This window comes from Macadamia integrifolia, chromosome 13 (assembly GCF_013358625.1).
Source record: "Macadamia integrifolia cultivar HAES 741 chromosome 13, SCU_Mint_v3, whole genome shotgun sequence".
Taxonomy (NCBI): domain Eukaryota; kingdom Viridiplantae; phylum Streptophyta; class Magnoliopsida; order Proteales; family Proteaceae; genus Macadamia; species Macadamia integrifolia.
Genome location: NC_056569.1, coordinates 6,510,458 through 6,521,862, shown reverse-complemented (window position 1 = coordinate 6,521,862; position 11,405 = coordinate 6,510,458). Strand labels below are relative to the sequence as shown.

General features: G+C 37.3%; 1 protein-coding gene across 1 annotated transcript in view; it reads left to right on the top strand.

Moving 5' to 3' along the window:
* Nucleotides 1-1,385: 1,385 nt before the first annotated feature.
* LOC122059612 (WD repeat-containing protein 75-like) overlaps nt 1,386-11,405 on the top strand; it is a 17,508-nt gene continuing 7,488 nt past the window's right edge. Inside the window, exons 1-12 of the mRNA XM_042622508.1 lie at nt 1,386-1,667; nt 1,760-1,945; nt 2,393-2,572; nt 4,819-5,227; nt 5,766-5,884; nt 5,971-6,048; nt 6,845-6,985; nt 7,307-7,351; nt 9,025-9,191; nt 9,834-9,912; nt 9,987-10,072; nt 10,898-11,027. Of these exons, the coding sequence (XP_042478442.1) occupies nt 1,548-1,667; nt 1,760-1,945; nt 2,393-2,572; nt 4,819-5,227; nt 5,766-5,884; nt 5,971-6,048; nt 6,845-6,985; nt 7,307-7,351; nt 9,025-9,191; nt 9,834-9,912; nt 9,987-10,072; nt 10,898-11,027 (1,740 nt within the window). The 5' untranslated portion in view covers nt 1,386-1,547. The remainder of the gene's footprint in view (nt 1,668-1,759; nt 1,946-2,392; nt 2,573-4,818; nt 5,228-5,765; nt 5,885-5,970; nt 6,049-6,844; nt 6,986-7,306; nt 7,352-9,024; nt 9,192-9,833; nt 9,913-9,986; nt 10,073-10,897; nt 11,028-11,405) is intronic.

Sequence of the window (11,405 nt, the reverse complement as noted above, 5' to 3'; positions counted from 1 at the left end):
CATGTCGTGCGGATCTATTGTCTCTTTATTTTCATATTTTTTTGTGTTTTATCTAACAACCTCAAAGTATTTGCAACTAGACAGAGTTAGACTCTTTATTAGTACCATTGCCATATTGTATGTTATTGTGAATGGAGATTGCAGAGATAGACAGAGGTGCTCTAACTTGTGTGTGTATCGAGCTCGATCATTCAAGAACCCTGCATGGCTTACTGTTGAATATGTTATATAAAAAGGTTCTCGTGATAGTTGTGTGGTCCCCAAACTTGAGGAATCGTTGTCCTTGTAGATCGATTGTAATGTGATTGATTCTTACATTTGATTGACCATACATCACCAATCACCATGTTGTGACCATTGTGTTTGTCTGAGCAAAAGTGGTGCTTATTGAGAATCTACTTCTTCTAACAAAAAAATTTTTTTTTTGAGAATCCACTTTCCATTTAGGGAGAATATCTCGGGAGGGAATCATGACTTTAATTGGACGAAATTCGAAGCTCACTTAATGTTATAGTTGTAAAGCGTTTATTAAGAATTTGTTTAAAAAAAATTATATGTAATATGCATATATTTTATAAAGAATGAGGTTAGGTATGCTATCAGCTTTCCTAAAGCTAATGACTCAACCAATGGGAGGGCTAGGATGTGAGGGCTATAGAGGACTTCGCCAAGGGGAAGGGGAGAGAGATAGGCACAAATCTAGGAATTACCGGCGGCATATCCAACTTTTTCCTATTTTATTAATAATTTATCACATTATTTTGTCATCCAATCAGTGATCATGATGCTTCATACTAGTTGTTTATTGGACTAAGATAATGCCAATAATCTAATCCCACGCCTTAAGTTCCATTGTGATATATTGTAAAGTGGAGGAATCTACATGTAATTTTTTTTTTTTTTATCATTATATGTCATATAATTACTATCATATGATGTATGATTTACTATATGGTCGTGTGACTTTTTGTTAACATAGGGGGAATAGGAACATGTGCAGTGACATCAATATTGATGGTTTTTTAATTTAATGGAGGATAGAGTGATAAATTTAGAGAGCAGGGAATATTCACGTACGTGAATATGCGTGAACAATTCTGATCTATGGATATGGCATATATTTTCTCTCTCCTCATTTAATAAATGCTATATCCATGGATCAGGATCGTTCACATATATTCACGTACGTGAATATTCACTTTCTTCATAAAATTACATAATCTTAACTTCTATAAAATAAATTTTCACCCACGTTTTGCGATCTCTTATGCCAATCCATTTGCATGGAAACCCTTTCCTCTTTTTCAGAAAACTGAAACTGGCCGTCCGATGAGAATCTATGCTCTTTACTGGATTGGATCATAGACATATATCCTAACCAGGGTTTTAGACTTTTTAGGGCGGGAGAGACACTAAAGGAAGGCCTGAAGCAAACTACAGAGGTTTTAAGTTTTAACCAAAAGCTGAGAAGCTTGACGTTCAAAGCGATTTATAGGGTTTCTCTACAACTCTTCTTCTTCTTCTCTTTCCAGCTCTTTCTGATCCAAATGATTACGGGCGGTAAAAGATTCGTTTCTTCTCCCCCGGCATTCTCTAATGATGCCAAGAAGTTGCTCGTCTGTACGGGCAATACAGTCTCTGTATACAGCACGTCCACAGGCTTGCTGGTAATCCTCTGTTCTTGTAGGTTGAGTTATTTTTATTTGTTTTATGATTGATTGATTGATTTGATGAATTTGGTTGACGTTTTGTATTGTAGATGACGGAACTGGAGGGTCATAAAGCGCTAGTGACTTCTGTTATAGTCCTACCAGCTTCTACTCCTGCGACTAAGATTCTGTGTTACTGTTGGACCTCCTCGCTTGATGGAACCATCTGTTATTGGGATTTTTCGCTGCCCGAATTGATGAAGAAGGTTGATATTGGGCTTCCTATTTTTTCAATGGTAAGATGGATTATAATTTCTGTGTTTTCTTTTTGGTTTTGAGTTGATTGAGTAAATTTCCTGAATTGGGTTTAATTTTGTTCCCCCCAAAAGGGGGCTTTGTAGCCCATTGGTGGTAACTTCGCCGGCTGTTGTTCTTTTAATAGTATTTATTTAGTTTTGGGGTTCTAGAACGGGCCCAATGGAAATGGTTTGTGTTTATTTATTTATTTTTTAAGTTCTTTTGGTCTTGGGTTGATTGGGTACCTGCCTAAATACTTAATAGGTTTTGATTTTGTCTACTCTAATGTTCTTGATTGTGAGAGGGTAAAAATGAGGGAACTTTATAACTATCTGGTGGTAACTTCTTTGACTGTTTGTCTTTTAATATGAGTCTCATTAAGTTTCTGGGTTTCAGAGATGAACCCAATTGGAACTGTTTCCTCAATTTATACTTTGATGTTTCAGGTAATTCCGAATGTATCAGGCCCACCAGTTAGGGACAATGGGAAACCAGGTGATCTATTTGCTTATATTTCGGTGGAAGATACAACCAAGCCAGTCGATGATGCTAAAGCTTTGCGTGGACAAATCAGGAAGTGTAACTTGACTAAGTCCCGCTTACTTGGTGGTTTAACTTTGGCAGAGGTGCAATCAGATAACTGTTCATTCTATGCTTACTTGCTGTTAATGTGCTGAAATTATTCTCAAGAATATCGGTATGTGGAAGAATTGAATCATTGAAACAAAATTGGCTCATTGGGACAGGACTAAGTCTTATGCGAATTGCTTTTTATTTGGTATCTCTCTTGTAGAAATCAGTTGAATCACTTGCTTGTGTTCTGTAACTGAAACATCTTGGCTACTCAGTTGCAGCTGGACTGAGAGCTCTCTTGCATTGCCTTAGGAGACCTTCTGACCTTTGGCGGCAGCTTCTGATAGTAGCATGGATAATACGACAATCATGCGTGGATTGTTATCTACAGTGTAGAGAGGGATATGGATCCATGTCAAATGCAGGACGGGTATCACCTCAGCTCACATCCTCAGGGCGATGGCTAGTAGTACAGAATACAAGAAACACTAATAACCATGGAATCCTAACAGTTCCCACAGTATTTAGAACAAATTCGAGAATCAGTAAATAGTGATGAAACCTTTTCTCAAAATTCAAAATATATCAACTTAACTTCAATGGGGCTCAAAACTACCGATACTCATAAAATTATGAATGGGGTGAATAATCCCTTAGGATGGAGCACATTAAGTCTTAGGCTAGTCACTTGGACTAATATGCATTCTGTTGGAGGGTATGGGATTGAACAATCTGAATTGGGATATATTGTTTTTTTGAATTGTTTCTTGATTAAACAGGTCAACTATATAGGGTAAAAACTTCTAACAGTTATTGAATCACGAAGTGAGGACTTAGTTAGGATTTCAACTTTAACATTCAAGAAACCTAGTCCTATGCTTATTGGAATTCCGCAAACTCGAAATGAACAACTTATCAGACATTCTCAGATAAATGGCTAATGGAGAAAAAATTTCTAAAGGAAGCAAGTGGACAGGGACCAGGATTTTGAGGATGGTTGGACACTTGGATGCTGTGGAAGTGGAACTGGTATTGATTGATGTGGGTTTTGGTTTAGTTGAAATGCTGCGGGTTATGAAACTTACAGTTTGTTAATCGAGATTAAATATAATTAGTTGCATTTCAGAGAAAATATATGCAATTAGCAAACAGATCAATTGAATCATTGTCTTTGATAGAACGGTGAAGAAAGTAAAAAGCTATGCTCTGATTGTTGGACAAAGTAATAAAAACATTATCATATATGATGAAGAACAGGTCACATAAATTTGGATGTTAACAGTTTAGGGTAGGCCAGTTTACATCAATAATGAACCTGGTCCAGTTAGTTATTCATTTTCCCTGACCTTCTGTGTCCTGTTACACATGCGACCATTTAATTTTACAGGGTAACTGGTGCAGGGCTTGACAGATCAAGATGGGGTGGGACACAAGGAATTTTGCGCACCACATTCAGCCTTAATCAGTTATAGTTTTCATACCAGACCCTGACCTTTGGGGGCAGGACAACTCAGGTTTTGCATTTGGCCTGCTCTTCTGGCATCCTAAGCAGAAATTTTAGCAACCTTGAGCAGCTGCAGTATACCTACAAGGCTACAAATTTCCTCTAGAATATGCTGGCGTGGTTTCTATTGAATTTCTGAAGATTCAAATAAAAATAACAATCAAAGTTATCAAGGAGATTGGGCAACCCATGGCGCTAGAGCGCACCTAGTGGTGCAGTATATAACTTTATGTACTATAACAATGATAATTTTATAAAATTATGCTTATATGCCACATAGAAGCCATTTCAAATGCAATAATATATAATTATTCCGGTGATGGCCTAATGTTAGAAAATCAACATATAGTGAACAAAGTATAGGATATATTATAAGAATATATTTTGAAAACCAAATTAATAAACAGAAATCAATGTAAACAAGTGAATTGTTAACAAGGCTTGTTGTTGCCTTGGACCCAAGAAAGATCCTGGACGCTTAGGTGGTGCCTTGAGAACTATAATGACTAACCAGGACTCTACTGCCACATTATATGGCTGAAATAAATCCGTTAACTTGTTGGTATTCAGAACACAATTGTAGAGAAATTTTAATGTAATCTGACGAGTCCAGATCTAGAGTGGACCCAGAACTAAAGCATTAATGACTCCTTTTTCCTACCTTGATTTCTCAGTGGTTTTAGTTTTACTTACGGATTCTTAAAATCTTTTGGACAGCTGGTTAGTTTGAACTATCTATTATATGCCATTTTACATTCAGATGCATGGACTTGAGTTGTTTCATTTCACTTGCAGACTCAACAACCGGAGGCTATAACTATCAGTCCCTCCAGGGAATTCTTTGGCATCTTAAGCAAGCGCAAAATTATTTTGTGGAAGGTCCCTGCCAAAGACTCTGAAAATGATGTTGTCAAGAAGATAATATTGCATCATACAAAGAGCTTTACAGTTATTGCTTTTCATCCTACTCAAAAAATCATAGCTGCGGGTGATGTAACTGGGAGGATTTTGATTTGGAGGGATTTTGGGAAGAGAACTTTCTCTAGAAGTGTAGGATTCTTGAGTGGAAGAACAGTGGAGAATCAGGAAGAAAGACCTGGGGTAAGGGGAGATGATGATGCTGAGTCCTGCTCAACCTGGCACTGGCACCCAGCTAAAGTGATGGTTCTCTCTTTCTCATGTGATGGAGCTTATTTGTACTCAGGTAATGTAATTTTTCTTTCACTAGAATAAAATGTCAATATTTTTAATTCTGAATTCTTATGATAGAGTTGGAAGATGTGATGGCATGGGTTGGGAAAGGGGGAGATATCCCATTTGAATGGTTCACACCTTGGAATTTGTCGCAAATTATTTGGCAATTGTGATCCTTAGATCCGTCATTTTTATTTTGACTGACAGAAAGTGACGACTGCAAAAGAAATGTTGACATCCCAGAGAGCCTTGTCACCTAGGTGGCAACTAGCAATTAGTCGTCGTTTAGATGATTTCTTGATGACTATGCTTTCATTCAACTGTAATATTTTTTTGATAGTTTCCATCCATCACCCATCAACCGTTTACATCGGTTGTTTGTTAATGCTAGTTCAAGCTAGCTTTCTTTTCACCTAGATGGCATTTAGTCAGCATCTAGGTGACTACTCGACAACGATGCTTCCCATCAACCATTCAAATCAGTTGATTGCTAATGCTAGGTCAATCTAGTTCCCTATTCATTCCGTGAAATTTTGGTCTACATTTAGGTGGAAAGGAAGGTGTTCTCGTGGTTTGGCAGCTGGACACAGGAAAGAAGAAGTTTCTTCCACGCATTGGATCCCCACTTCTGTTTTTTACACATTCTCCAGATCCTTCACTTTTCTCTGTAAGAAAGCTTCCCAGCAAGTTTGTTTTATGTCCGAAATGAAAGTAATATCCTGTAATGGTTTAACTGATATGGTGTATCTGTAGATCTCATGTGCAAATAATCAAATTCACCTACTCAAGATGCCTTCTTTGAAAATCTTAAATTCCATTGCTGGAATCAAGGTTTGTCTCAGCTATCTTTCTCTAGTTTTCTATTATTGTTTGTAAATGTAAATATATGTCTGATCATGGAACTATCTTGGTTTCAACAGAAATTGAGATGAAACTTAAGTTCTACACTGGATTGAACCACATTTCATCATTTCAACCATATTTCGAATTTATGGGTAGTGTCAACAGAAAAATACTGAGTTTCGACCTGTTTCAACCAGCCCATGATATTTCAAGTTTGGCTAGAAAACTACCAGGCTTTGGTTGAAACCTGGGAAATCTCGGTTTCGGCCAGTGTCGAAACCGGCCTCAAAACCAAGATTTAGAACCTTGTGTCTGATGATGGTTCTGGTGGTGTGTTCATATAAATGCTGTGCAGAACTTGGATTTTTTTACCAATTAACAGGTCCCACCTCAGATTTTTCTGTTGCAAATTACATCAATTTGGTTATCATAACCAATCCACTTTTGTTTTCTTTTTCTGGACAATGGACCATATCACATTACTGATTACAGTGACACATATGAAAGACCTATCAACCCTGTTTGAATTTTGGTGGTGGATTTCTTTTCAATGTGGGAGTCACCTGCTATTCTTTTGCTCCCTCAACAGTCCACAGATGCACCAGTTATGCTGCTTAATTGATTGAAAGCCCTAATTCAACTGGTGTTGTAGATTTCTTCGTCTTATCTATAGTGGAGATCTGATATCGATGGGACATTGTGATTGTGAACCTGATTGACCCTCAATCTCTTTCCCTTACTAACACCAAAATGTTTCTGAAGATTCTTACACTTGTGTTTTCAGCTCCCTTGTTCATTTCCAGAGATATATCAGGGCTTATATGGTGGGGTTGCCTTTGATCAAAATGCGGGATTAGTTGCTATACAGACGGAGGACTATTGCGTACAATTCTACAGCTTATTTGATGACCGAGAGGCTTCACAGGTGGGCTTTATTTTTCCTCATTTTATGTATGCACCATTTAATGTCTCAATGCTTGGAATCTGTGAGATCAGGTGGGGCTTAATGATTGAGGTTATCCCATCTTATGCTTCTTCCCCTACAATGGCTACTATTGGTTGGTTATAATCATCTAAGGAAACCTCAGATTTCCTAGACAGCATATTGAATGGTGTTGCCAATATTTCTGCATATGTATTCTATGTAAAGTACTATAGTGTGGTTGGGGGATATGAGTACCATTAAGATACATATGATTTCCTTTCAGGTTTTAAATTATGAAGTGACTGATGTGCTTTTTTGTAGGTCCGAATCTGTGAAAGGAACCATCAACCAGATGATGACATCACGGTATACACTTATTTTTTATGTTAATATTCATGGTGGTTAGGAATCTTCATGATGGTCCATATTTTTCGTCTTTTTCATAAAAAACTCATTTGTAATCAATATTTTAAGTGAAAATTTTATTTCCACGATTTACATCTTAGGGCTGCAAATGCATTCTGTGGATTAGTTCTCTTTGCAGGAGAGAATATCAGAATATTGGGGGTTTTATACATTTTTAAAATTGACACCTCAAGGATTCTTTTTTAATCGACAATGGAAAGAGAAGTTCAATTAATATAGGCAGAACCTGACCTATACAAAATAATTACTGTACTCTACAGAACGTTCAAAGACAAGAGGCAAGAAATCTTACCTGGATGCATTGTAATGCAGGCTAGCTGATGCAGTTGCAGAATCCTGACTGGATAAGCACTACTTGGTTTGGAAACCTAGACCGAGGAGATCCAGTAGGCCATCGGTTCTAGTAGGAGTAGATGGGTGGTTAGTAGGGTATTTGGGGTATTACTGTAATCTGGAAATCACTTATATGGGATTCTTGCTGTTGACAGGTACTGAGATAGGAATCTAGTTTTTATTTTTATTTTTATTTTTTTATTGAGTCGTATAGTTAGTTTTTGAGTTAAGATAGGAATCCATATAGGTCTTGCGGTTTTTTCAGTTGTTTAGTTAATTTTTGAGTTATGAGAGGAATCCATATAGGTCCTGGCAATAGAGTTGCTTTGAGATCCAATTGGGTTTTGAATATTTATTATCAGTTTCAGGTTGCATTTGGGAGTCCATGAGTGTGTCAAAGTGGTTAAGATTTACATGTTCTATATCTGATTATTGTAATATTTTTTCTTTTCCATATTATGGAATTCTTATCTATATGTTTTGTACGTGTCAATTCTTTATCTTAGATCTATTTGGGCACATTATGGAGGGATACTTTGGGTCTTTTACCCTATCTTCATCAGAGTATCTTTGGAATTTTCTAATCATGGATTATACTCCTATAAGATGGTAGATATTGATTTAAACACTGCGTCGCTGTGCTCTATCATAGACTTGGATTCAGATTTCTTAGATCCTCCAACAAAGCTTGTTGAGCTTGGACCCAGCTGCTTGAGCTTCTCATCTACACTGTGCCTGATTGACCTACTTGGGGTTTCATGGTTGGCTAGTTTTTATTTCTATGTTGGGGTTGTAACTTGATTTTTTCAAAAAAAGTTTGGATCTTTTTTTTTTTTCTCTCTTTTCCATGTGTGAATAACATTATAGTTTGGTATACTTATATGATTGGCGAGATTCTGGCAGATCAAATTGATCAGCTATGTTTCACCATTTATACCAATGGGAAGAAAGAGTGGGAGATTTTTTGGGGCAGAATTATGGATGGGGAGTGAAGAGAGGTGTAGGGAAATTGAAGTGAAAGGGAATGGAATATTTTTCATTTCAACGTTAGCGGAATATTGTTCCCCACTTTTTTTTTATCGTATTCAAATATTTAATGGCTGCAGAAGAATCACAGAATTTCATGGAAGCACTATATTTGTGTTTATGCTTACCTTTTTATTTTTTAATTTTGTATTTGGAGTCTTGGACTGATTTTTGTGCAAGTCTTCTTGTGTTTCAGTGTTATCTTCCAATTTTCTTCTTGATTAATACTAGAATTTAATTTCTACCCTTTGCAGCTAGTTGTGACGCTATTGGCTCTTTCGGTAGATGGCTCTAAGATGGGTACTGTTGAAGTTAAGCTTCCTGAAGAGGGAATAGGTGGTCTTGTTTGTCTCAAATTTTGGGCCTCTGGGTCGAAGAGTGGAGATTTCACCTTGTCCACTGTCATTTATGAACCTCACAGGTTTGATCAACTACATGATTTCCCAAAATGGAGTCACAAAAATTATTATCTTAATTACTTGGTGGTCCCTGATGTCAAGAGCATGTGTGGGTGCGTGATACATTGTGCTTAACGTGGAACATATACATGTTGGTACTTGATAGAATGTTAAAAAGGCATCCTGCCTTTCATTCTGTAAAAGCAATACTTGTAATTATTTAGCCTTACTGTCCCTGAAGTTGTGGGGCCATCTAGAAAGCTATCTCACGTTGTCACTTAAACTCTCAGTCATGTCTAAGATGACATTTGTCATGGGCCAGTTCTCAAGATTGCTTCTAAAATATGAATAATAATTCCTTTTTAATGTGAGAAGTGAGAAAAGCATGGTCATAATAAGAAACTAAATCACAGTTGCAAATGGTGGAAGAACTGCCAAAATTTGTAATAGTAAGCTAAAGAAGGGGGGGAGAATCATCACCAATATCTGGAGAGAATACCAAGCTACAACCTTCTGCTAAACTCTTATCTATTATCAATAAGATAACTAGAGGGGCCTTTTTTCTCAAGTTGGTCAATCAGCTACATTTTGATTTTTTATATTTCAGTCTGGGTGAACAATTTGCTACTCTCTTAAAATCTTTCCTCAACTTTCTTTAACTACAGTGATGCTGGGATTTCTGCTCTGGCATTCCACCCTAACCATCATATGGCTGTGAGCTCCTCTTATGGTGGTGACTTCAAGGTAATTAATTTCACTTCCAACATAAATTTCAGTATTCTATTTGCTCTAATTTGCAGTTTGCTTTTTTTTCTTAGATTTGGGTTTGCAACAATGACCTTCAGCAACAGGATCAAATGCTTCAGAAATCTGGATGGAGATGTCATTCTGTTGGTTCATATAAGTATGTTCAATGATTTTTCTTAAGGTTTCTTTGGGTGTTTATAGCATTCACTTCCTTACTCTGCAAATAAGTATGAGACATTGTTTGAAGGTAGGGGGGGTAAAATCTGGAAAGGAAAAGCAATTGAGGATGAAAAATCTTGAGGAAATCTAGGACACTAAGAAGGCCCTTGGGGTTGCTCAGTTGGCAAAGACCAACATCTCAAATTTAAGAGGTCATGAATTCAACCCTCCTGGGGCCTTAGCAGGACACTAAACATACACAAAAAAGGTGTTGGGGAGGGGAGTGTTGCAAAGATGGCCTAGCTGGAATATCTCAAGCCATTTGTTATGTGCATCTAGTGTTTACCATTATAAGTTCTGACCTTTACTTCAGATCTTAGAGCCACATTCTCTCTCTCTTTTTCTAATATTATTAGTTTTGTTGGGATTTAGAGCAGAATTAATGATGCACTTCTTTAGCGTCTGGTCCACTTCCGTTTAGCTTTTAAAACATTATGCAATTGGAGCTTGTATATAATCAATTAATATTAAAAAAAAAAGTGATGGGACTTTAAAAAGGAATACATAAAATTGTCTTACAGATTTTATGCACATATCAACTGTGAAATATACTAGTGTGAAGAAAGTTGTAATTTAGGACTGTCAATCCAGCTGCTCACTGCAGTCAGCCTACAATGTAAGGCAATGGGACCCACTGTACTTAGTGGCTCGACCGACAATTGTATGTTACACTGTCATAGTGGTAGCACTCCTCTCTTACCATTTATGCACTGATTTTTCTTTGCAACATTCCCCATCTCATTGAAACATGATTTCTTTGCAGGAAAAAACCCATGACAGCTGCTGCATTTTCTGCTGATGGGTCTGTTCTCGCTGTAGCTGCAGGAACTGTTGTTACATTATGGGACCCGGATAGAAATGTCCTTGTTGCAGTTATTGGAGAGAACCTCATGGTGATACTTTATTATCTTGACTTTATTCTTTGTGCTTGGGTGTGTATGCACAGCTAAATGGTTTAGTTTCTTTGTTAGTTTGATAAACATATTGGGGTGGCTTATAAAATACACTGTGGCTTTTAAACCTCTTTGGAGAAGGAAGGCGGAAGTGGCTGAGTTGGTTTGACTTCCCTTTTTTTTTTGTTAACTCAGTTCTTGGCAGAAGCCAGAACAGAGGAATGGAGAAGAGATGGGAAAGAAAGGAGTACGAAGGAAGGATCCTTCAGCTCTGATACCACTTGATAGAGGGCCAGTAGGGAAAGGGAAGAAATCCCTGAGAAAACTCAGTGTTGCATGGGAGAGGGAGAAATTGCACTAAGGGGGGGGGGGGGGGGG